Here is a 26,483-nt window from a genome sequence, read left to right as displayed (position 1 = left end):
TGGGAGACCGCCGAGGCCCCCTGGTTACCACTGTCTTCAGCTGTCCTGTGGCCATGCTTGTTCATCTGGGCCCCCGTACAGAGGAGGTGTGGCTCTGGGGCACATCCTGACTTCTATGAACTACTTGTCCGTCAGAAAACTCCTTTTAATTACTTTGCAGGAAATTGAAAGATTGGAGCATAAATTGAACCAAACCCCTGAGAAGTGGCAGCAGCTGTGGGAACGGGTAACCGTGGACCTTAAAGAAGAGCCCAGAGCAGACCGTGTGAGTTGGCAAAGCCCTTTGAGGGCTCCTCTGAGCTTTTTGAGGGTGCTAGGTCTGCTGGGGCCCACTGCTCTAGGTAACCAGGGCGGTTTTATGGCCAAAGGAAAGGGTGGGAAGGGGGGGGTCATGCCCTGGGGGTCCAGGGCAGAAAGTTCCACAGAGCTAAATACTTCCTGAGTGTCTCACTTTACCACAGTGACATAATACTTATGTTTTAGGGCCCCGTATCCAGGGGAAATTACTAGGTTCTTTTCTGTCCCAATGCCTCTGTGGTTTCAGCTGATTTTCTACCACATGAGGGAGGAGGGGAATGCCAAGACCATGTTTGCTCCAGAAAAATAATCAGAGAAGATAAAATATTTTAAAATGACAAAATGTGCTGCTTTCTGTTGTTCACACTCCCTTTGCTGTTTCTGAATTAAGAAACATTTATAAAAATATTTTAAAAACAAATGCTGTTTTCTGCTTCTCACACCCCCTTTCTGTTTCTGACTTAAGAAACTTTTATCAAGCATGTAACATGTGCAAGAGATTGTGCTGAGCACCAAACACATATTAGCATCCTATTTAACCCACAGTGAGGGAGTGGTGCCCCATCTCACACGTGTTCACACAGTACTTGGTACAGCTGTCAGTCAAACCCCCATCAGACTGGCTCCAAATGCAACAGAAGGGGAGTTAGAACAGGTGAGTGTTCTGAAGAGCACTTCAGAAAGAAGGAGAGGTCGGCAGGGTGAGATGTCACGGAGGGGTGAGGGACAATGGAGTGCAGAGGAAAGCCTCTGAATGGTCAGAAGGGATCCTCTGGGTGCTGTCTCTTGCCTTCAGATGGCAATTCAGGAGCTGTCGTCAGATAGACCACAGGTAGATAATGTCTTACTGCTTTCTTTCCTAGAAAAATAGAATAATTTCTTGATTTTTTTTCTGATTATGAAAGTGAGATATATTTATTCTTTTAAATAAGACAACACACAGAAAGTTATAAATACAAGAAAAAAATCAGCCAAAATTTATAACCTAGAAATAAACCACTATACTGTCAAACTTGTTTTATCATTCTTTTTTTTTTCATTTTCCCCAAAAGCCCCCAGAACATAGTTGTATATTCTAGTTGTAGGTCTTTCTGGTTCTGCTATGTGGGACACTGTCTCAGCATGGCCTGATGAGTGGTGCCGCATCCGTGCCTAGGATCCAAACCAGCGAACCAGTGGGCCACTGATGCAGAGCACACAAACTTAACCACTCGGCCACAGGGCCGGCCCCGTTTTATCAGTCTAAACACATATATAAAAGGGGTTTACTACACATGCTATTTTAAAACCTGATCTTTTATACTTACTATGTGGCATACATGTCCTTTCATTTGTCACTTTATATAAATCGGCAGCATCATTTTCAATGGCTATCTAGAAATCCATTGTACGGAAAGACCTTTTTTTAACCAGTCTCCTGATGAGAGACATTTTGGTTGTTTCCAGTTTTTTACTATTATAAACAATTCCAGGATAAACATCTTTGTATATATATTTTGCTGCTTGGTCTGGTTGTTTCCTTGAGCTCAATTTTCAGAAATGAAATTATCAGATAAGTTGCTTAAAGTCTTCGTAAAGATTTCCTAGCTCCTGTTCTGTCCTTTTCAGCCCCAGAGACACCCTTCGGGCTCCCCAGGAATCGTGTCTACCAACCTACCTTCCTATCAGAAGAGGTCTCTGCTGCACCTCCCAGACAGCAGCGTGGGGGATGAGCAGAATGCCAGCGTCTCCCCATCCAATGGAGTGGACCGAAGAGCAGCCACGCTGTACAGCCAGTACACATCCAAGAATGACGAAAACAGGTTGACGTGCTGAGCCCTGTGGGGTGTGCTGAAAAGACTCTCCCCGCCCTGCCTACGCGACACCAAAGGCCCTTTAATAAGCGAGGCTGTGCAGTGCAGCATTCTGTTAACTTAAAATGGATTTGCTTTAATTCTTTGTTTCTGTCTTAAATGCGTTAGACGGCTCTTTGGAGAGGAAAAAAGAGGCTGTAGTTATTTGTGGTTGAGTCCTGATTGTTATTATCTCATGTCTGCCAGATCTTTTGAGGGAATAAGTGTTAGTCAGCACTTTTTCAGTGGCAGACATCAGAAATCCAGCTCATGCTAGCTCCTGCAAAAAGGAATTTACTCCCATGAACTGGGAAGGCCAGGGATGGGCCGGTTCCTCACACAGCGTCTTCAGGCTTCAGTCTGTGTGCCAGCTCTGCTTTCTCCTGTGGTTGCTTCTATCCCAGCATGGCACAAAAGATGGCGACTGAGAGCGCCAAACCTCACAAGTTTGGTAACTCCAGCAGAAAGAGGCAATCTTTCCCCGAGGGTCTGGGAGAAAAGTTCTGACGAGAACTCTGATTGGCTTTTCTTGGATCATCTGGGGGAAATAGAGAGTTGACAAACAAAAACAACAGGCATTCCCTTTAAAGCACTTTTTAAATGAAAAATCAAAATTAAGTGTCTTGTCATCATTTCTTCTAGGTCCTTTGAGGGAACGCTTTACAAAAGAGGGGCTTTGCTGAAAGGATGGAAGCCCCGTTGGTTTGTTTTGGATGTAACAAAACATCAGGTAATACTGTCAAAGCCCAGAGAGATCACATCTTTCTCGGCACGGCTCGGTCCCAGGCTGCTGCGTGACTCAGCAGGTCCATCCCCCTGGACAGACTGCTTTCCCAAGTCCCCTCATATGCTGCCGGGACGGGGCTCCTCCATGTCCCTGAGCAAGGGCAGTAGCTTTCTGAGGAAGTTCCAAGGTCGCTCTGCCTGCGTACAGCCGGAGGCAGTGACAGCTGAGCCCAGAGCATTAAGAATAATTTTGTTGTTAGTGCCATCGGGTCAATCCTGACTCCTAGCGACCTTGTGTAGAGCAGAGCGGAACCCTGCCCGGTCTTTTTGCGCCATCCTCTCACCTTCCAGCGCTGTATCAGACAATGCTCTGCAGCTATTCACAGGGTTTTCATGGCCAGTTTTTTCAGAAATGGGTGGCCAGGTCCTTCTTCCTAGTCCATCTAGCCTGGAAGCTCCACTGAAACCTGTCCACCATGGGTGGCCCTGCTGGTATTTGAAATACCAGTGGCATAGCTTTTGGCATCACGGCAACACAGTGTGCCGCAGTATGACAAGTGATAAACGGGTGTGTTGTTCCCTGGCCGGAAACAAACCCGGGCTGCAGCAGTGAGTGCTGAATCTTAACCACTAGGCCGCCAGGGCTGCTATTAAGAGCAACAGGACTCCGCTTTTTAATGCTCAACTCTCTCCTGCTGCCTGCTCGTAAAACTCAGGCCAGGGGAACACTTGAGGTTTGCAGCGTGCTGCATGCCACATGCACGTATAGAGCCTGCGCCTGTGAGCACCCCCCGGAATACAGGTTACCTTCATCCTTGCAGCATATAGCATCCATTCAAAACTGAGGGCGTTAATTTATTTGACAAACACTTATTGAACACCTTCTCTGTGCCCATCACTGTACTGGTTACTAAAGAAGACCTCACTGTCCCTCAAAGACGGCAGCATCAGAGGAGGGAGAAGGCCTCGAAATAGGCAGAAGGGGCTGTGCCCTCCCAAACCTGGAAGTGACAGTGGGCAAGGACTAGACTGGAGCTTGCTGAGCACGGCGGGACCCTTTTGCCCATTGTTAGGTTCTTAGCTATTGCTGAAGCAGCTCCTGCAGTCCTCATTGCCGTGGTCTTTGCCCCAGTGACCTCAGGGAGAGGGCTCCCTACCCCAACCCCAGCCCCTCTGCACCCTGCACTGATGAGAGGCCCATGGCCTCCCCTGTCCCGACTGCAGGCCTCTCTCTGTCTTGGAAGTGACAAGTCAGCCTTGAGGCAGAGGGTGCACATTTTGATTCTCAATGCATTCATCTCTAAAATGGAGTCTTGAGACAGGTGTGAACGGTTCCCTCTGTACAAGGCTCTGGTTGGGACTTGCATCTGGAAGACTCCTTCCGGGTGAAGACTTTCCCTCTGCTCAAGGGGTTTCAGAAAGGTTTTGCAGAGTCTTTGTGGAAGAATATCGAGAACTTATTTTCCATCCTGCAGTGGAATCCTTTTTCAGGGAGCTGTACTTTAAATAACAGTGTCTCTGAAATCGTGGAGCCAACACCCTGTAGAGAAGCTCCATTCACCACTAAATATAACGTAGGAGAATGTCATAATTGTTTTGTAATTTACAGCTACATCAACTTATATTTGCATTCTTGCCTATCTTTTGGATTTCTTTAACGTGAAAGGTATACAGTTGTTGCATTTAGCCCTATGTATACCATGTGTGAAGGGAGAGACAGAGAAAAGTCTGAGGCCACAATCGCAGTGACGGGGGCACCAGACACATTTCTGCTGCATAAATTGGAGAGTGAGACCCAGACCATGGATCAATAAGTCTTTTTCACCAGCAATCTTTGATTTTTTTTAAATATTTTTCTCATTCCGAAAGTAATACATGGTTGTTACACCAAATTCAAACATCTCATAAAGATAGAAAAGCCCCTTGTGCCCCAACTCCCAAAGGTAGCTACTGTTAACAACATGCTATCTATTTCTCTAAGTAATTTTCATATATATAGATGGATAATGTGCATGTATGTGTAGTTTGGGTTGCTGGGAGGGTTAAATGGATTATGTACAAAACAATCAGAACAGTCCTGGCACACAGGAACCACTCAATCAAATATTAAGCTATTTATTATGTTTTTTAAAAAATCATTTTATATCTACATGCTATTTGGAAACTTACTTTTTTGAATAATATATCTTGAACATATTTTCCTACCAGTTCATATAGGTCTTCCTTATCATTTTTGAAAAGCTGTATGTATAGTAGTATTCTGTATTATTGATGTACTGTCATTTAATTAACCGCTACCCCATCAAAAGACAGTTATGTCTTTTCAGTTTTTATCTGATGAAAACAGTGCTGAAACAAACATCTTTATCCGTGTACCTTTGCATGCTTGTGGGAGTGTTTCTGTAGGATAAATTTCCAGAGGTGGGAGGGTGTCTGAATAGGCATAAACATTTTAAATTTTAGTTGATATTGCCAAGTTGTTCTCCAGAAATGTGTAGCAAATTATATTCCCACTAACAGCGTTCAAGACTACCTAGTGCCTTACATTCAACCTGGATATTATCAGCCATTTTTAATATTCCTTAATCTAAGTGAAAAGTGAAATCTCATTGAGTTCATTTACTTTTCTTTGATCAATGAGGTCACTCATCTTTTCAGATGTTTTCAGTCATTTGTGTTTCTTCTGTGACTTACCTGTTGAGATCCTTTGACCATTTTTCTCCTAGGTTGTTTATCTTTTTCTTATCAATTTCTAGAAATTCTGTATATGTTCTAAACATCAACCTCTTTTCTGTGTTACATATATTTTTTACAGTTAGTTGACATTTAATTTTATTTTTTAACATGTAATACATTTCTTCATATTTCAAAAAATACATATCTTTTTCTTCCTTTCTCCTAGCCACCTCGTTCTCCTATCTAGAGACAACCAGTGTTTTTAATTCTTGCCCATTCTTCTAGGCATAGTTTAGCAAGATACAGAGGAAACTATTCAAACACAGTTTGAAAACCTGTGCCATTTTCCCTTTCTGTGTCTCTTATGTCCCATCTGTATCCCTTTTGGTTCCAGCTGCGATACTATGACTCGGGCGAAGACACAAGCTGTAAAGGCCACATTGATCTGGCTGAAGTAGAAATGGTCATCCCTGCTGGCCCCAGCATGGGAGCCCCAAAGCACACAAGTGACAAGGCTTTCTTTGATGTAAGTTGATTTTGCATGTCTTTTCCTAGCTCTGTCTGCCCATGAATTCTTATAATCCATCCACCTCCAAGAAGTATAGGGCCTCAGAGCAATTGGTGGTGACTGCAGATGGGTCACAGATCCCCTGGCTCTGGAAATTGCTACAGAACTTGAACTCAGCACTCTTGATCCCCAATCCTGACCTCTCCCAGCTGTTCATATGTCTCAGAAAGGCTACACATTGCTTTACACAAAGGATTCCTTCAAAAGGTATCCACCCACTTATGGAAGCAGATGAACTCCTTGTTAAATATTGTTAGTTATTCCCTCACCACCTACTGCCAAGAACAGATGCTACTTCCTTTGCATCTAGTGGTGTGCATGCTTGACCGTCCTCAGTCACACAGGATGACTGTCGGCCCTGACATCTTCAGCAGCCCTTAGGTGGGCTGTGGGGCATTTTATGGGCCACAGCGTAGAGGGTTTATCTAGTCCCTGGAGCCAAGCAGGGCTTCATAAAGTGCAGAGGTCATACTCCAGGGTCCTGCTCAGGCCATGAGGCCCTTCCCCTGACTCTGGGTTTACAGCGTGGCCCTAACTGAAGACTAGAGAAAGGGATGGAAGGGGAACACGAAAGCCAACTTCATCCTGGTGCAGATGAGTCTCAGGCTTCCCCAGGGAGCACAGGAAGCTTTCTCGGCACCTTTGCTGTGTTGGTACAGTGCATGGGAGAGGCCAGAGGCTCCAGCCATTCCTGACCCTCCTTCGTAGTCAAGGAAGACCCTAGGAAGATGCAAAGTAAGGCTCTGCTCATGTGTCTCCTTTTTCTGCCAGTACCCTTCTGACAGATGTTAATCTGCCATAGGGATGTTAATCATCCCCTGTGACTTTGGGGACCGGAAAAATAGTGTGACTCAAAAGGAGAAGTTCTGGGCAGTACTGAGAGGGAAGGTCCCCAGGATTGATTCGCACACTTGCCCAAACCCGTAAAACAGCCCAGCCCTTCATCTCTGGTTCTCTTCATTTGGTTTTGTAGCTCAAGACCAGCAAACGTGTATATAACTTCTGTGCCCAGGATGGACAGAGCGCCCAGCAGTGGATGGACAGGATCCAGAGCTGTATCTCTGATGCCTGATGCCCATGGTCAACCCAAGCAGAAGAGGGAGGAAGGACTCATGCTGCCAGATAGAAAAAGAGTGCATGAATCCTTGAGGAGCTGACAGCTTCCTGTTCAGTTCTGATGAGTCATCCTAGGGCCTGAGGTTCTCCGGGCCAGTTTCACCCAGTCCCCTCTTTCAGCAGTTGCTATGTCTGCTTAGCCTGAGTGGATGTCTCACACAGGTCTGGTCAAGAGCCCCAAGCATTCCCTGTATCTTGCACTAGATTGTTCTAACAGGGTCTTAGTGGTTAGGGATCAGAAGAATGCTTCCTGAGCGAACCGTCCTCCATCCCAAGGCAAAATGGCTAGCACCTACGTGGGTCCTTCATGAAAGCTAGATCCTTTTTGTTCTCCAAGGTCATAATTTCCTTGGAGAGCTTTCTGACAAGCAAAAATCAAAACCCTCCGAGATCATCTTACATTCTGCATAGAATAGGTTTCTCATCAGCAGCTCCTACTCTTGCTGCCTGACCTTGGAAATGCTTAGTTCTCCGGTGCTGCCAAAAGGTGCTTCCATAATCCCTGCTCAGCCTCTGGGCTTGACAGCAAGAACAGTGGTGCTCAGTGGCAGGCAAAGGGGGAGCACACGGGGTTATCCTGGGAGAAGAAGACTGTCCAGGGAATGACACAGCAGTGACCAGGCCAACGCAGGAAAACACTGCTTCCAAAACACTGAATTCTCTAGGCCGAAAGTACCTGAGGATCCAGGATCTTGTGTTCCTATGTATTCTTCTGCTCCCTGACAGCTTCTCACATGAAATAACATGCAAAAAGCTGAATGCACTAACCCATGAAACAAACTCGCACTGAACTCCGAATGAAGTGAAGACGTTGGAAGACAGAAGCCAGCTGTTTGTGACCACACAACACCTGTGACTAGCGCTGTGCAGACCGCGGTCGCACTGCGGCGTGATCGGACGCCCAGACGACGTCTCTGCACGTGAACAGTGAGAACTGTTTGTAGATTTTCTTTACTCTTAACCTTGTGTTTGCTCGGCCTGAGGTCCGAGGAGTGCTGTCTGTGCACGGGCAGCGGGAGCAGCAGCTCTGGCTGGAGTCAGAGATTCTGAAATGTTAATATGTTACATACCAAACTAATGTTTCAAAATATGTATATATGATTTCTAGATCCTTGTTTTTCAGATAGTCTGCTTATAATTTAATATAAAATTAACTAAACTGATTCAGTCATAAGATTTCAGTAATAAAATGGTTTCCTTTTTAAAAAATAAAAAGCCATTTTGTCTTTGTAGATTTAAAAGAAATCCGATTTTCAAATTTAAAATTACACACTAGGAAATAGAACTGTGTTAATATATAAGAAATTGGAGGAAATAAGAATGAAGGATTTTTCTATCATTTCCATTTTATAAATTGCCACCTGTGAAAATTGTTTTTGCACATTATTTGTATTTTTCTTTGTATATGAAATAATTTTTTGTACTTTGTAAAATACGGAGCCCATTGTACCTTCCTCTTTGAGACTGTACACAGTGCTGCTTTTGTAACTGGATTCTTTAACTTTCATAAAGGCGCTACATGCCTTACATTCACTAACCACCTTGGATTAAATTTACTTCTTAAGAAAAAGTGTCCCTCACTCACTGTGGAGTAAAGGTCCTTCTGGCTGCCTGGCGCTCGGGAGGCAGCATTCAGGATTCACACATGGGAGTAAAGGTTCAAGGGCAAAACGCAGTGTGCCCCGTTTGCCTTGGTTCTGTTAACGTCCTCACTGCCGTGTGCTCAGGAGACGCTGGACATGTTGGCCTGAGCTTCCAGGTCCTGGACACACTGCCGCGGGGCTGAGGCGAGAGACCTAAGGCCGCCCTGTGCCTCTCACGAGCTGTGTGAAACTGGTGAAGTCCTTTACCAATTCTGGATCACAGTTTTACCACCAATGATATGTGGCCATTTGTGAGAATTTTAGGCGGGAGAAATCGAACTCTGGTTGAGTAGTGGGTTTTTCTGCTTCAGGAAAGTGTTAAACAGCACAAATGAAGGATCAGTGATTTCAGCTCTGGACAACGCTTCCTCTGGTGGGAGCCCCTGGAGTTTACTTTGGAGACCTTGGCCGCATCTCGACTTGTCGCCAACAGTCTCATCTCAGGGCTGACCCGCTAAGCCTGCTGATATCCAGGAGCCCTCTCTGAGCAGGCACGAAGGGCCCCCAGGAACCACAGAGCCTCAAGGTGAGGCGGTGACGTCTCCCTCCTTGAGCCTTCAGATTTCCTCTGTCTGGAGGGCTCGTGTGATCCAGGGAAGGGCCCTTGGGCCTTCATTGGTCCCAGGCCTCTCTTCTTAATGACTGGCCCTGGCACCTGCCATTCTGCCCCTGCTGTGTCTCTGAGAGTCAGTCAGGAGAGAAATAACTCGGCTTGGGGGCTGAGCACAGCTGCATTCAGTGTCAGAATCCAGATGCCCTTCCTCAGGTCTTAGCTGTGAGGGAGAGAAGGGCACTGGGTTCCAAGGAGGAAAGACTAGGGCCTGGCGCCCTGCAAGAGCCCTACCAGGGCCCCCCCCTCCACTGTGGCTCCTGTGACAGAGCCTTTCTACATCTGGGCTCTTAGAAGACGCAGACCCAGGGGAGCACCTCAGTGCAGGCCCGCCTCCCCAAGCCCTTAGGCCAAGTGCTTTCTTCCCAACCCTAACCCTCCACCTGCCACCTCCATTCCAGAGCTAGAGCTGAACTGTTCATCGCATGGCGGGTTTACTTCTCAGTGGAAATCGACATTTCTAGATATTTTGTCAGGAGTTCTTTTAATAGTTAAGTAATCCCATTCACTGCATAAAGCATTTCTGTAAGATCTCAAGCTGGTAACCAGGAAGTGCTCTCAGCAGTGGCAACCAGAGCTCTGAGTTAAGCAGAGAATAAAGCAGTGCTGATGAAGAGACGGGGCTTCGAGCAGCCTCGTCAGGTAGATAGAGAATGTGAGCCACTTAGGAATCTTTTTTAAAAAGTAAAAATAGAGAAAGTTCTTTTTTTTTTTTTTTTTGGAAGATGAGCCTTGAGGTAACATCTGTGCCCATCTTCCTCTATTTTATATGTAGGATGCTACCACAGCATGGCTTGATGAGTGGTGTGTGGGTCCACGCCCGGGATCCGAACCAGTGAACCCTGGCCGCCAAAGCGGAGTGCATGAAGTTAACCGCTATGCTGCCGGCTGGCCCCTGAAGTTCATTTTAATTACATATTTTATCTTATTTTTAATAATATATTTTATATAACCCAATACATCAAAATTATTATTTCAACATGAAATCAATACAAAAAATTATTAATGAAATATTTTATAATCTTTGTTCATACCGAGTCCTCAAAATCCAGGGTGTGTTTTACACTTACAGCACATCTCTGTTTGGACTAGTGTGTCATCTTTTTCCTGACACCACTTCTCATAGCAAATGCATGTCATTTTTCCACACCAATTCTCCAGCACCAACTGCGCATCCAACAATTTCATTCAATTCTGATGCGAACTCCCCAGAGTTAGTGCTGGCTCCACAGTTTAGGACTCCATCCCACAAGACTGCCCCCACTTTAGATGCCAGGTGCAAGTCCCAGGGGTCACCTATACTTACGACTGACCAGCTATAAATTGGGAGGTTCCCATAACCCCCTCCTCAGGTTCAATGATTAGAAGAGCTCACAGAACTCAAGAGAACACTTTACTTGTTTATCAGTTTATTTTGAAGGTACCACTCCGCAGCAGCCACGTGGGAAGGAGGCGTAGGGCTGTGGGAGAAGGGGGAGGGCAGACCTTCCATGCCTCCCGGGGCCTCCACCCTCCCGGCGTCTCAATGTGGTCACCAACCGGGGGCTCTTTGAATCTTGTTCAAGAGTTTTTATAACTCATTCTCCAGCCCCCACCGCCTCCCCTGAAGCTGCAAGTTCCCACCCTCCATGCACATGTTTGGTCTTTCCAATGACCAGCGCCCATCCTGAAGCTATCTAGGGCCCCACCGTGAGTCACTTCGTTCGCATAAACACAGGTGTGGTCAGAGGCGCTCCTTGTGAATAACGAGAGACACGCCATCACCCAGGAGATTCTAAGGGTTTGAGGGACTCCAGGCCAGGAACCCAGGACAAAGACCAAGTGTTTTTTTATTACACCACAACTAGCCACATTTCCGGTGCTACCACAGTAGACAATGCACATTTAGAGCAAGCAGCCTGCTCACAGAAGAGCCTACAGTGGGAAGAGCTGGCGGGTAAGACCCCTGGGTGCTGGCTCTATTCTAGTTCGCCATGTGACTTTGAACTAGTGCCTTAACTTTGCTGGGCTTTGACCTACAAAATGAAGGACCCAGATGGTTTTGTGATTCCAACTGTTTACCTTTGCAAAGACTCAGGTTCCAAACTGAGATTTAAAGGATTTAAACACAAAATCATCTAAATCAGTGCTTCTCAAATTGTAATGGAAGGGAAGCAGGGGAGCCTGGGAGAGCCAGGAGACCATGGTGCGGGTGTGACCTTGTGAAAGAGAGAAGGAAGGAGAGGTGGGCGGAGGAGACTTAGACTGCAGGGCAGGTCTAATGAGGCTCGGCAAGGCAGGTGAGAAGTCCTCAAGCCATCGGCAATCTCCTGAGGACGGCCTGCCAGGATCCCCGCCACGCTCAGTCACTGGCAGGCAGCAGCTCGTAGGAAGTGCATTCTTAGTGCAAACTCAGTAATAGATTTCAGGATACAGCAGCTGGCGCTGGCGGCCACTTCCAATCCCTGCAGCCAGAGAACCGAGAGAAGTCTTCATGGTTGTCACAGTCCACCCTTGTGCCACACGGTGCTGCTTCTCCACCAGATACAGAGGGCAGCTCTTGCCTGTTTCCCTTGGGCTGTTCCTAAGGGAGACTCAGAAGAGAGAAAGGGAGATGGTAGAACTAACTACAACCCCCGTCGGTGTATTTAGTCTCATCCTCTCCCTCCCCTACCCTCCATCCTGAATCCTCCTCACGCTCAGCAACCTTGGCAGAGGTTGATGGCTCACCTGGTGGTGTGACCCCAGCCTTCATTCCGGGGAAGGGGGAAAGGGGACCTCAAGGCTTGGTAATCAAACCCTTCTCAGGTCAGGGTTGCTGCGCATGTCCTTTCATGATGACAGTGGGGATCATCTGGGAGTGCTCAGTGGATCACCTGGGTGCACACATTCCTTCCTGTCCCCATTATGGAGTAGCAGCCCTGAATCCTGCTGATCAGGGTCAAGTCCCCCGGCTGGTCCCTGGACATAAGGAATCCAAAGTGCCCTGGTGGCAGCCATAGTCTAGTCCAGTGGGACCCTCCAGTGTCCCTGGTCAAATGCTGTACTGGGTGGAATTCCATGCCTTCAGATCAGGCGTTCTGTAAGTCCCTGGACAGCAGTGCTGACTGAGGCTCTGTGGTCAGGAAAGGCAAACCCATAATAGATCTCTTTCCCAAAGAGGGTGAACCGCTGACGCTTCGGGATGGAAGGAGCCTGATGCAGTTGACTTGCCTTCAAGCGGTGAGTTGGGCTCCTTGAGACACAGTGCCACTGCAGGGGCTCAGCACTGGTCTCTTTTGCTGATGGGTTGGACATTCAGAGGCAGCAGTTCCTAGGGAGTCCGTGCTGCTGGGCCCATGTTAGCCCCTCTGTGGCTTCTGCCTCTGCCACTGTGGCCATTCCACTCATATGCCCATCATGCCAGTTCCAGAGTAGCCAATGACAAGGACTGGCTTGTGTCAACTGTCCAAGACATTTTCTTTCCTTGCTTATTCACTGCTGCTTCTGTTTCGAGTGCTTTCTAATGGGCATTAGTGTGTGGTACTGCAACCCTCACGCTTCATGCTTTATCTCCTGCATCCATCCACATGCCTCTACCTCACACCTCCTTGTCCCCAATCTGCCAGTCCTTTTCCTTCCAGGCCCCTGAACAAATGGCCAGACCATTGGCCACTGCCCAAGAGGGTGTATATATTCTCACCACCTTGGGCCACTTTTTCTTGTGCAACAAGGTAGGTGAGCAAGCACTCTGCTCACAGCTCTATCCAGGAAGAATATTTTCCCTTTCCCTTACACCTGTCATACAGCCACTGTCCATCTTCAGCTTGTACCCATGTGCCACTTTGACCCATCCATAAACCAAGCTCAGGCTTTTTCCTCCTCTTTCAGTTGGTTGTACAGAACCCTCCATGCGACCATAAGTACAAGCCAGAGAATGGGCTCTGGCTATGTCCTCATGCAGTTTACTCATGCCCTCTGCCTCAGTCTGGCTCAGTCCCAGAGGCAGCATTTCTGTCTTATGACGGACTGCTGTCAGCCCCATCTGACTTTATGACTTGATGCATCCAACAGAACCCAGCTCAGAGGGCAGTTTCAGATGTCCCACTTGGTGTGCCCTGGGCGAGTGTTCTGTCTCTACCAGACCCCAGTAACATGCCAGAAACAGTTTCTCAAAAGGCATGCAGCCCTCTGTTGCCGATGGTGTGGCCTTGCCATGGAATCCCAGGGTCCTGCTCTACACTTCTCCCACTGGGACTTGACATAAGCTCCAACTACACCTTTTCCCTCTCCCACTATTGACTATTCCAGCACCAGAGAGTCTGCCAAACAGCATAACCCAAATGGCAGGACTGCTTGCACTGCAGCCTAAACCTTCAGCAGAGCCTCTTCCCGTCCTGGGGCCCACCTACAGCTGGCAGCCTTCCTTGTCACCCAGAATAATGGGTTGTCTCTAACCCCAAGAGGGTTACCAGGCATTGTGCTTTCTTGTGGTAAGAAATACAAAATGCAGCCATTTCGTTTACTTGGGAGGGGATATCTTGGCATCCCCCTGACCACTGAACCCCTTCAAAACTTCATTGAAGTGGTAGGTCTTTGAATCGTCATAGGTTTTATATGCCGCACTCTGGAGTGCATGTGACTTAGCCGCGGCTTCCAGCATAGGGACACCTCTTGCTCATCCTGTCTAACCAGCATGGCGCAGCGATGCAATGGATCAGGGTGATGTTCTGTGGGATCATGGTCCTGATCTCTTGGGATTATATTAAGTCAGAGAGACAGTTAACATAGCCCCGAGGCAAAAGTGTAAATGAATATTGTTGTCCATCCCATGTGAATGTGAACTGTTTCTGATCCTCTTTTCTAATTGGAATGGAAAAGACCACAGGCACTGAATTACTGCTGGCCACATACCTAAGGCCTCGTGAACCTGCTCCGGCAAGGACTCCACGTCAGGCACAGCAGCTGCGAGCAGGGCTCCCCCTTGGTTAAGCCGTGGCGGTCTGCGGTCTTCCTCCAGGATCCGTCCAATTTCTGCAGAGGTCAGACTGGTGAGTTAAATGAAGAAATCAATGGTAGGGACCACACTCCTTCATCCTTAGTTGTTAGTCGTGGAATTAATTTCTACCACAGCCCCTAGGATGAGATGTTATTTTTGGTTTACTATCTCGGGCAGGGCGAGGAGAAGGGGCACGGCAGTTTCAGAAGTTTCTACTTGGCCTTCTTGGCTCTAATAGCTCCCACCCAGTAGACCAGGACTGAGGTAGGGGTTACTCCAACTGTCAAAGCATGTGAATTCTAATGACACTCTCAGGGACAAGGGGCTTCTGGGTGGGTTCGTGGACCCAGCAGGCCCACTGCAATCCAGACTTTAGCCAGGACTCCACTTACTGCCTGACCACCATGGCCTGGCTCTGAAAAGGGGCCCACGATGATGCTTTGAGTCTCCAGGTGTTAACGTCAACTCAAACTCTGTGTCTACTAGTCCTCAAATGTCTTGTTATTCCCCTTTCTCTAGTGAACAATCACCCAAACAAATGGCCACAGGCCTTTGGAAGAATCCTGAAGGAATCATCATGATACATACTTGAGGTTTGGCAGGGTCCTATTCCTAGAGATCTGGCCACCTCTTCGGTCAGCGGGTTTCATATCTGAAAATTGGTTCAGGTCTGGGAACTGAGCAAGGGACGGTGACCTCCTATTGCCCCTGCCTTCTGCTCCCCCACTCCTGTCTGCTTTTCTGGCTGTAGATATTAAGCAGAGGCTTCTTGGCTGCCCCTCTGGTTTGCTCCTGGGGATACCCTGCTCCATTCACCATCTCCACAGCTTTCTGTGGGTCAAGCCCCCTTGCCTGCCCCTCTGTCCTTGCCTGTCATTACTGGCCTTAGATAACAAATCCGTTCCAACGTGTCCACTTTCCTCAGCTTTTTTAACTTCTTCTCTACCATCTGCCAGGAGAACTCAGGTATTTCCACTGCACTGAGTGTTAGCCACTACTTTTTCCAGACTTCTAAGAGCCACCCTAGCAGAGTCTGCCCCATCCCCTGGTATCCTCGCTAGGATATTAAATCTTGCGTCTCAAGAAAGTGCCCTCCAGCCGATGGATTCTTGTTAGCCAGTCTTACATTCCAGCCTCCTTAATCAGGCATTCGCAAAATCCAGTCCCAGGAGCATCCCTGGTTTGTTCCAGGATCCATGAGAGTTACCATTCTTTCATGATATAGTCTCTTTCCTCCCTTATCAGGCCCAGCATGTCTGCAGCCAGATTATTCTGGAATTCAACCCTAATGCTTGTCCCTGGCACCCAGGAGAGGCAGTGGGGCAGCCACTGAGAGGGCCCCTGCCGGGGCGAGGCCTCTTGGGAATCTTTCAGCACTGCAGAGGGGTAGCTCTTCTGCAGAAGGGCGGGCCACCTCTGCAAGCTCAGAGGGTCAGGGAGGCTGCGCGGCGGCCTCAGGGCATCCATCCAGATGTCTTTATCTCATGGGTCAGGGGTCCAGATTTTCCCCACCAGGGCCCGATCTTCTCATAACCGCCTTGGCTGAGCCTTCAGACTTATCTGGCGCTCTGCAACGCTAACGGTTTGTCTTCAGCCCGCCACTCAGCCGTATCTGCCCTCCACTGCCAGAGATAAGGGCCTCTTTGTAAGCCACCGCAGGGCTCTCGGCCTCCACGCCTACCCCTCCACTGCTCATTAGTGGCCCGCAGTCCTTCTTCCCTCTGCAGTAACCAGCCAATTTTTTGAAGGCATCTTTGCCCCTCTATTTTTCAAATGCTTGAATTATCACACCTGCCAGCACTCCTCTCCTCCAGGAAATTTTCCCAGGTCCTCGCTGGTGAAATGTTTAGCATTTGAGCTGCTGCCTTGTTCTAAGGACTCTCTGGGGGCCTCCTATCAATCAGGACAACATCTTCCTCCCCATTGCCTCTGAGTGGGACAGCCCCAAATCCCCATCTTACCACTGTTTCCTCAGACTACTTACATTCGTTCTGGTCCTTGAAGAAGCAGACACCAAGACAGGACTCTATGTGCAAGAGATTTATGGGGGACACCTGTGAGGGAAGATGGGCGGGGAGCCAGGGGGAAGTTGGGAGGGACGTCAGACTGTGACGTAGTTTGGACCCTGCGGAGGAGAGAGGGCAGGACAGAAGGTGGGGTGAAGAGTCTCAGGTTGTGGTTCAGATCTAAGAAAGTAGCAAGCCCTTGGGGAATCCTTGTGCCAACTTGTCTGTCGGGGGGGGTCTTGCATCTCCAAGAGGGGACCTGCCGGAGTCAATGGCTGGAAGCAGCCTGAGGGCCTCAGTGCAAACAGTGATGGCCATGATCCGGGCACAGTAGCGGGGACCAGTCTGAAATCTGAGAGGCGCGTTTGCACCGCCACCACCAAAGGTCTGGGGGCTTATCTCTTTTGGAGTTCTGGACCCAAAGGAACAAAGATGTCAGCATTTTCTACCTCAGGTCAGTGTACACTGAAGCTTCTGGCTTGCGACTTACTAGCTTTGGGGCCTTGGGTGGTACTTAACTTCTCTGAGCCTCATCTTCTTCACCTATAAAATGAGAATAAAAATTGTTATGATGTGAAAGTACCCAGCACAAAATGGGTTCTCAATACATTGTTGGTTGAATGAAATTTATTCAACAAACATGTGATAAACACCTAGGCCAGGCTGGGCGCTGTTCTGCTCCCGAGGAGTCTCTGGGTAAGATACAGCGCAGGCCCAGAGAGCTCGCAACCAAAAGAAGGACAGACTATGGTGCACAGAATAACGTCCCCCACCCCAGCCTCCTGAAGATGTCCACGTCCTGATGCCCAGAATCTGTGAACATGCCGCCTGACGTGCAAAGGAGAATTAAGGCTGCTAATCAGCTGACCTCAAGAGGTTACCCTGGATGGCCCAGCGCCATCACAAGGGTTCTTAGAAGTGGAAGAGGGAGGCAGAAGCGAGTGTCGGAGGGATGCGATATGAGAAGGACTCGGCCAGCCGCTGCTGGCTTTGAAGATGGAAGAGGGTCATGAGCCAAGGAATGTGGGCTGCCCTGGAAGCTGCGAAAGGCGAGAAAACAGATTCCCCTGGAGCCTCCAGAGATGAACACAGCCCTGCCAACGCCCGGCTTTAGCCCAGGGAGACCCCTTTTGGACTTCTGACCTCCAGAACTGTAAGACGATAAATTTGTGTTGTTTTAAGCCACTAAGTTTGTGGTAATTTTTTGCAATAGCAACAGGAAACTAATACAGCATCATCCAGATGAGTTACAGTGGTACGTGCAATGACAGAGGCATGCAGGGCATAGGAGCCCCGGGCAGGGACCGGATGGGGGATGGCGGAAGGAGAGGCGGGAGGGAGGCAGAGGGCAGAAGTGCCACGGGGGGTGTGAGCTCAGGGGGGCACTCACACGTGCACACACACAGTCCTGACAGAGACGTCAGACAAGGGCAGACACCTGCACATGTACCCTAGCAACACAGGCACGTCCATGCAGACACTATCAGATACAGGCGCCCCATTGCCTGGATTCCTCCTCTTTTGGGTGCCCTCTCTATCAGTATCCACATTTCCTGGAGCCACTGAGTTTAGCAGGTGGGGCTGGGGGTCCCTGCCGTGGCCCCATCACTTGATCCTCACCAGGGGGAGGCAGCTGGAACTCAGCTCTCTGCCCGGGACCTCAGTATGTGAGGTGCCAGGACGAGCCCTGACCATGGGCACGTTCCCCCGAAACCGCCAACAGTAGGATAGAACCGACTATGGTCTGGAAGGGCTGGTCACCCCAAACTACAGTGTGTCCCTCTTTCCATGCAGCTGTCTGTCCATCATTCATTCATTCAGCATACAGTTATTGATGCTTGCTGTGTGCTGATGCCCGTTCTGGCTGCTTTGGACCCCAAGTAAAATAAGTCATTATCCATACCTGCAAGGTGTAATCAGAACTGTGACAAGGCGAGGACAGCTGGCAGCCTGCAAGAAGGTGGGAGGAGATCCTAGTCAGAGAAGACTTCCCTGAGTTAAAGACATGTACACTGAGTCTTAGGACAAGAAGGAGCTAGCTGGGCAAAGGTGGAGTGGAGGAGGCCAAGGTTGTGACACAAGTTTAGAAAGATGTCCCTGGGAAAGAATGCACGGGGGCTGGAAGCAGGGAGGGCGGCCAGGGGCTGTTGTGGTTGTTCAGACAAGAAGGCAATGGGGCTGGATAGACGCAGAAGCTTCAGAGACATGCCCGAGGTGGTCTCTGTAGGACTGGGGCCTAACTGGTGGGGTGGAAGGGAGGGGGGCAAGAGGGGGGGCAGTCAGGACTGTGGGCTTGATGCCTGGGACACCTGAAAATGGCCACAGCCTCAGAGTCCAGTGCTGGGGGTGGGGGAAGGTTGGCCAGCAGATCAGAGGCCCCTGCCCTGAGTCCATAAGCAGGCGCATGCTTCCCCGGGCGCGGGTGGGGAAAGGGCGTGGGCAGCACTTCCAGGCTCTGGGAGGGGTTGTCCCACAGCGTCACACAGGAGACCCCCTGCCCAAGTCACAGACCCACCGAACAACTTGATGGAGAGAAAGAAATCAAGTCCCTCCCCGCTTTGCAGCTGAGGAGTCCATGATTTGCAGAGGTTAAATGACCCGTCTGAGGTCACACAGTAGTGTCTGATGGAGCCTGGTTTGAACCCAGGTTTGTGGGACTGCGTCCTGGGCTCGCCCTCTCCAGGCATCATACTTCAACCAGGACAGTCTTGGCACCAGAGAATGGAGAGTACAGGGTACCCCTGACCTCTGCCTCCCATTCAGCCCGGCCGGGGCACTTGGAGGGCCATTCCAGGCCAGGAGCACACCTCCATGGCGTCATCCTCTTGGGGCCTGGACCAGGACATAAAGTTCTCTCTGTAGGTGGAATGAGCTGGGACCTTCCAGGGAGAGGACGAGGCCCACAGCTGACTCAGCGCTCTCGCACTCTCCACATAAGCTACGCACACCCGAGCTAGACCACCTGAGAAGCATGGACCCGGTCTGGAAGCGAGGGTTCCTGCCTCCCTTCCAAGAGGAGTGCAGGTCTAGCCAGGCTTGTCCCCCACTGTCACACAGCTCAACAAAGCTAGACCTTCCAGGAAACATAGGCCGGCCAGAACAGAGAGCTCAGGGCTGAGAACGAGGACACTTGAGTGACCCCGGTGAGATCTGGTCCTGTCTGAGCCTCTGTTTCCTCATCTGTGAAATGTGAGGTTGAGCTCATTTATCCCAAAGCTCCAGCAGCTTTGGTGGTTTTTTTCCGTCTGCTCCTCAGTCCCTGGACCCATCCCAGCCTAAGGACTGGACAACAGATGCCTGGTCCCTGCAGAGAGCCCCCAGCTCTGGCCTCAACAGATCCACCTCCTCGCTCCCCGCAAGTCCCCCGAGGTTCAGTGCAGCCCCAGCCAGAGGAATGTGAGCCATTCCCGGCATCTCCTCCCCTGTGGCCAACCCGGAGAGGGCCTGGGGCCTCCGGGCCATTCTGACAGGAAATTAACTGGGCCTGGCCTTCCCCACCACCAGCTGCTCTGCTGACCCTGACCCCGTGTTTTCTGAAACCTGATACTGCAAATTTCAGAGCCTCTTCTCCGTTCCGTTCCGAGGAGGCCTGGCTGAGCTCTAACGGTCCTCCAGCCTACATGGAAACAGGGCCGCCCGGGCGCCGGCCCCACTGTGACCCGAGGCAGGCCCCACCCTCTCCAGGAGAGTAGTCTCCCCATCTCTGAGCCGCGGGGCAGAACCCACGTGCGGAGTGGCTGCCACATGGAAAATGGGTTGGAAAAACACAAGAGGGGATGTGGGGAGACCACTTAAGAGGCCATTGTGGTCCAGGGAAAAATGACCGTGGTTTGGGTCAGGATGGGACAGTGATGATGCGAAGAACTGTACTGAGTTCAAAGCTGTTGAGGAAGTGAGATGACAGAAACTGCTGCTAGTCTGGCCATGGAGGCCGAGGGGGAGAGGTGTACAGGCCCCCGGGTCTCCAAGTTGCACAGCTGGACGGCCGGCGGGGCCCCTCACTGAGACGTGAGCACCGAGGCTGACCAGCGCTGCGGTGGGGAGGGGAGAGGATTGTAAGCGTGGCCGTGGACATGTAGAGGCTGCTGTGCCTTTCAGGCGTCCTAGTGCACATTTGGAGGCACAGAGAGGGCCGAGCTGGGGATGCACATTTGGGGGGCAGAAAATAGAGCCGGTCATCCAACCTGACACAGGGATCAAGTTGCCCGAGGTGAGAGTTGTGAGTCACAGGAGGAGAGAGCTGACCTGAGCCTCACGGTCACCACTGCTGACTGGCCGGTAGAGGATGGACCTGGTGGGAGCGGATGGAGGAGCAGCCAGAGATGTAGAAAGCCCCAGAAGAATGCTGTGTCATGCAAGAAGTGGAGAAGAGTGTTTCAAGAAGCCAGGAGTGTTCGTAAGCGCCGGCAGCTGCCAGAAAGCTAGGAAGAGGACAGGGGGACTCAGGATGTAGTGTCCTGAGGGTCACTGGGGACTCTGCAGCCCGTTTGAGTGGAGTGAGCGGCCCAGAGGCCAGAGTGTGGTGGGTGGAGAGGACCAGAGAGGTGAGGAGACAGACGGCGTGTGCAAGCAGCTCTCCGGAGGAAGGTCACCGTGCCCCGGCGAGGGGCCATGCAGCAGCTGCAGGGGCGTGGAGGCAAAGGGGCTTTCTGTTCTTTCGTTTTTAAGGCGAGAGGGTCTGAGCATGTTGACGGGGGCCCCAGGAGGAGCCTGTGGAGACAAGAGGCTAACAATACCTAAGAAAGCAGCGGTGACAAACAGAAAGACGGTTTCAAGCCTACGGGGGGACTTGCCAGGGCTGCTCCCATGTCAGGGGCTGAGCCAGAGGGCACGTGTGACCCACGACCTCCCCTCCAGTGGTGTTTCCACTGCCCATTGCCACACAGCTCTCTCCAGAGGCACAGGGAGCAGCCCCGAGAGTCACCCCGGCCTGTTCTGGCCTGAGGGGGAAAACTTCTCTGGGATGCTGAGGTTAAGGAGGGTGAGAGCGGCTTCCAGCAGTTTCTGAGGTGCAGCGGGCACGAGGGGGCACAGAGGGAACCTGTCCATGCATTAACCTTAAATTCGCACATCCATCAATCTAGTCATCATCTAACCGTCCACTTCTCCATCCAGTTGAACCATCCAACTAGCTGCCAACCATCCATTTTAACATTCCGTCCAGCCACCCGTGCCCTTCTCTCTGATCCAGTCTGACCCGATGGCTCATTAGCCTAAATATTCCTTTATTCATATGACATATATACCTAGTGATCTAATTACTATTCTCACAACTCATTTATACTAGAAAGGAGTACTTGGAGCTCTAGGACCCATCGCACCCACCTCCTCTTTCTGAGGAAAATGGACACAAACATTGTTTTGTGCATAAAGCGTGAGGGTTGTATCACACGTATCAAGGGAAATCAGTTCTACTTCTGGACAATTCTGATTAGACCACAGGCTGGTTCTTGGGATTCGTCAGCTGAGGCAACTATGTGTCTGTGTGTATAGCTGTGTGTGTATTATAGATAGATAGATATAGAAGCTTATGTGATAAATGTGTGTATACACACACACACGCACGCGCACACACACACGCATGTAACTTAGAACTTGAGTACTGGCCATGAAACCCTGCCCAGAAATGCCTCTGCATCAGATGTGGCAGACTTAGCCACTCAAGCATTCTCCTCCTGGAGAGTGTGAAGGGGAGGTGTTCCTGAGAAGGCAGGTCCGTTCCAGCCCCAGAGTCCAGCCCGAACTTACCAGCTGTTGCTCCATGAAGTTTCCCACTGACTGAAGTTCTCCCTTCAGCCTGCTGTCCGCCTCCGCCCTGAGGGAGTGGGGATCCAGAGGGAGGGCAGAGCTCAGGAGATGCCGGGACAGCTGCAGCCTGCACTGAGCCCTCGTCCCCTGCGATGAATGCAGAAGGTGGAGCGGGATGGCCATGCTGGAGCACGTGTCCCCCTCGTCCACAGCTGACGTGCGCGGGGCCACCTCTCTCAGGCAGAGCCTCGCAAAGCTGGTCGTGAGTGAAAACCGGGACTCTGCTGCCTCCGTGGAAGCCTTCGCTCAGCCCCGCCTCACTTGAATAGCAGCTTTGACCACATTCATCCCTCTGGCTCCGGGCGTTTCTTCACCCCGTGGTCTCCTGGTTTTTCTCCGTCTCCCCGGCCACTCCGTCTCAGTCTCCCCTGGTGGCTATTCTTCTCCCAAACCTGCGACACTGGAGCAGGCCCAGGGGTCACTCCCGGAACCTCTCCTCTCCCACTACCCTCTCCGTAATGATCATGGCTTTAAATGCCATCCAGCAGGCGGCAAGTCCCACACTGGAACTCAGCTTAAACCTCTTTCCTGAACCCCAGACTCAAGTACCCAACTGCCTCTTAAACTCGCCCCTTGAGCATCAGTGGGCACCGCCGTGTGAACACGAGTGAAGTGAAATTCCTCTCCCCTTGCCCCCTCCGGCCAAAAAGGGAGCTTGCTTTTCTTCTTCAGAGGCCGGAACTCCGTCTTTACAGTTGCCCTGGCCCAAGTCTTACTTGTCCTTGACACGATGTTCCTTTTTCTCACACCCATAGCCCATCCATCAGCAAATCCTGATAAGTCTACCTTCAAAATACATCCTAAACTGGGCCGCTTGTCACCACCTTCGCCACAGCCACCCCGGTCTATCTCCCACCTGATTTCTGCGGGAGCCTCCCAGCTTGTCTCCCAGCTTCCACCGTGGCCCCTTCAGTCTGTTCTCAACACAGCAGCCAGAGGGGCCTTCAGCAAATATAAGATCGTGTCACTTCCCTATTGAACATCCCCCAGGGTCTTCCTCCCTTTCTTAGAGTAAAAGTCTAAGTCCTTACAATGGCCTGTAAAACTCTGTGATCTGTCCCTTTGCTGCCCTTCTGACCTCATCTCCTACTCCAGGCCCTTGGTCACTCTGCACCAGCTACGCTGGCCTCACTCATGTTCCTCGAGCACGCCGAGGGGTCCCATCTCAGGGCCACCGCACTTACCAGGCCCTCTTCCTAGAACATTCTTCCCCAAATATCTTCAGGGTTCATCCTTAGCTTTCTTCACGTCTCTACTCAAATGTGACCTGATCAGAGACGTTCTCCCCGAGCATCCTTCTCTAATAGCACCCCAGCCCTCTCCACGCTCTGCTCTATCGTTTCCACAGCACGTGTCACCGCCTCCCACACAGCCGCTTAGTGTCTTTCTCTCCCCAGAGAAAGCACCCTTCGTGAAGGCAGGAATGTTTTCTTCGCAGTCTGTTTTCCAGCACGTAGAAGCGCTGTCAAGGTACAGACAGACACAGAAAGTTTGATAGAAACTTGTGGAAGGAAGGAGCAAGAGTGGCTGAGAGGATGGCTGCTGAGCCTTGAGGAGAACCAAGCCAGGCGAGAGAGGAATGAGACCACACCCCAGAGCAGGCATGACGGACTGAGGTCCTCAAGACGTGAAGAGAAGGGCCACCATTGCTGACTGGCCAGTTCCGATCTTCCTGGGGCATGAGTCGGTGAGGCCTGCAAGGTTGCCCATTGTAGCCTCACAATCGTCCCCACCCCTTTCCCGATGACATGTGGGGTTTCGTTTCTTGCAACCAAAATAGCCTTGACTTGAACACTATCCTTCCACCCACCCACCCATCCACGTCTCCACCCCTACATCCAGCCCCAATCATCTAGACATCTAGTCATCCAGTCATCCGTCTACAAAGCAGACAGTCCACTGGTCCCTTCATCCCTATGAGTATCCATCAGCCGGGAGTCCGCCCATCCACCCATCAGCGGATAACCAAGCAACCACCCCTCCCTACATCAGCCTTTCAAAACATGCATGGTAGAGTGGGGACGCATTAGGGAGGATCTTGAGCACCAGGCTAAGGCAACCCAACTTTACTGCCACACAGTGGGGAGCTCTGGGAGGATTTTGAGCAGAAAAGATACATAGTCCTGTGGGGTAATATCGCAATATTGCAGATGATGAAGTAGGGCCGAAGCATAGTGGCTAGAGAGAGGGAGCTTCAAGGAGCAGACGGGAGCAGCCCAGGAGCAGGCGCCCCCAGAGGAGGGACCGTCTAACAGGGCCTTGGTCTGGCCACCACCAGGTAGACCCAGCACTGCGCCTGCCCCAGCTCTCAGGTGGGGCCGTGCCTCCTGCACACTCGGTCAGGCAAGTCCAGGACAGGGAGCTCCCAGGAGCCTCCACCCAGAGCCAGTCCTTTCTGCACCCATCTGCAGAGCCCCCTGTCCTACAGCTCAAGCCCCTGACCAGTGACATTTCCAGAGTACAACTCCCGTCTCACAGCCCAGCCCTGGCTGTGGGATGCTGGGGGCCTCTTCTCTGTTAATTTTCTCCAACTCCTCAGAGGCTGGGCCTCAGGCCCAGTGAAGTCACGGTCTGGGAGGCAGCCCTGGCTCCCCGCCCACCCACGGAGGCTATATTTGGAGCAAGACAACTCCCTGCAGACACAGACTTGGGGACCCACCCTGCAGTGCTGCCCCAACCCATGTTACCGAGTGTCCGAGCCGTGTGGGCGTTGCTCACATTGTCACTTGTTTTATCATTCATTCATTCGTTCACTCATCGATTCATTGTGCAAACACTTGTGATCCCCTAGTAGGATGTCACAGGCACAACAGGATGTATGGCAGGCATGTGCATGCACATGTGTATAGCTGGGTATCTGTGTCTCGATAGGGATGGCAGAGCACACTCTCGGTGCCCTCCCTCAGGGTTCCACGTGGCTGGTGACTCAGTCAGGTATACATGGCATCTGTGGTATCTGAGTGCATGTGGGTGCAGGTACATGCTCCCTGAGGAGGCAGCAGTGACTCAGCCATGCCTGGCGTCTCTAAGTGCCTGTGTGGATGTGTCTGTGTGTGCAGGCACGAGCAGAGGCTCTTGCCCCAGGGGGTGGGGGAAGTGGTTGTGACTGACTCAGCCGCATATGGTGACTGGGTGCCCACAGGCCAGCTGTGACTTTACGACCTTGCTCACTTGCCAAGCCAAACAGCCAGTGCTGGGTGCAAGTATTCCATCACAGAGCGTGCAGGGAAGAAGTGAGCCAAAGGCCTTTGGGAAGCAGGAGAGACGTAGCAGTCTGGGCCCAGCTGCATTTGCCCCGGGGGTCCCTGCCGCCTCCATCTCCACCAATCTGGCCTGGCCTCGAGGCCCCGCCCCACACAGCCCCCTCCATCACACTCACTGGCCAGTCCCAGGGTCCACACATCAGGAAACAGGCCCGGAGGGGCAGAGCTGCCAGCCCACTCCCCTAAAACCCCTCTGCTTCAGCCATGACCGCACCTTTCTCCCACATCCATGCCGGTTCCTGGCCTTCGCGAGGGCAATCCTGGCACCATGTCTGATCTCTGGGGCCCCGGACGCCCTGCCCGCCGGGTCCCTGCCCATGTGCTGCCGCTGTGCTCCTCGCCGTGTCTGTCCCGGGCGCCCCTTATCCCTCCGGGCCTGTCTCCTCTCTTCTCGGCAGCTGTCTGCGCCGAGGCCTCCCAAGAACAGAGGTGCTGACAAGGGGGTGGGAGGACACTCGTGTCCTTTCTTGAGCCTTATCGGAAAAACCGAAGTTCCTGCTCAGGGCTCGGGCTGGAATTTCGCCCTGGATGACCTTGCTGTGTTTGCTGGGGCCTCGCAGGGGCAGCCGGGGTCGAACCAGTTAGGAAACAGGCCGGCCCGTTGGCTGCGCCTCCTCCCCTCACCCCACTGTCCTCGCCACCAGCGGCTCCGCCAAGGCGCCCGCAGGGGCCGGGAGGGGAGGGCTGCCCCCTTGCCGGGCACTCAGGGAAACAGGCCGGCTGTGCGGGCCAGGGGAGGGTGGATCAGGCGACATGCCCCCAGGTGCCAGCAGGGCCCTCCTTAGGCCCCAAGGGGAAATCCTCAAGGGCGGAGGCAGAGCGGGGGGTGGGGGTGCCTTCTCCCCAGCTGCTCCAGGCAGGCCGGCCCTGGCAGCCCGGGGCACATGCCGGGACGCCGGGAGACGCCCTGGAGTCAGGACACCTGGGGTTTGTCCCGGATCTGTCATTGCCTGTGTCCCCTCGGGCAATGACCTAACCCTC

The 26,483-nt window shown here is 51.4% G+C and overlaps 1 protein-coding gene across 8 annotated transcripts in view; it reads left to right on the top strand.

The window, feature by feature from the left end:
* Positions 1–8,785, top strand: part of SBF2 (SET binding factor 2) — a 473,818-nt gene extending 465,033 nt beyond the window's left edge. For all 8 annotated transcript variants that reach the window (XM_070626327.1, XM_070626330.1, XM_070626325.1 and 5 more), the window contains 5 exons: positions 161–265; positions 1,906–2,099; positions 2,772–2,859; positions 5,926–6,057; positions 7,073–8,785. In XM_070626327.1, coding sequence (XP_070482428.1) covers positions 161–265; positions 1,906–2,099; positions 2,772–2,859; positions 5,926–6,057; positions 7,073–7,171 — 618 coding nt within the window. In that variant the 3' untranslated portion in view covers positions 7,172–8,785. The remainder of the gene's footprint in view (positions 1–160; positions 266–1,905; positions 2,100–2,771; positions 2,860–5,925; positions 6,058–7,072) is intronic.
* Positions 8,786–26,483: the final 17,698 nt, after the last annotated feature.

Source organism: Equus przewalskii, chromosome 6 (assembly GCF_037783145.1).
Source record: "Equus przewalskii isolate Varuska chromosome 6, EquPr2, whole genome shotgun sequence".
NCBI lineage: Eukaryota > Metazoa > Chordata > Mammalia > Perissodactyla > Equidae > Equus > Equus przewalskii.
Note: the sequence above shows the minus strand (reverse complement) of the source record. Positions and strands in the feature narration are given on the sequence as shown.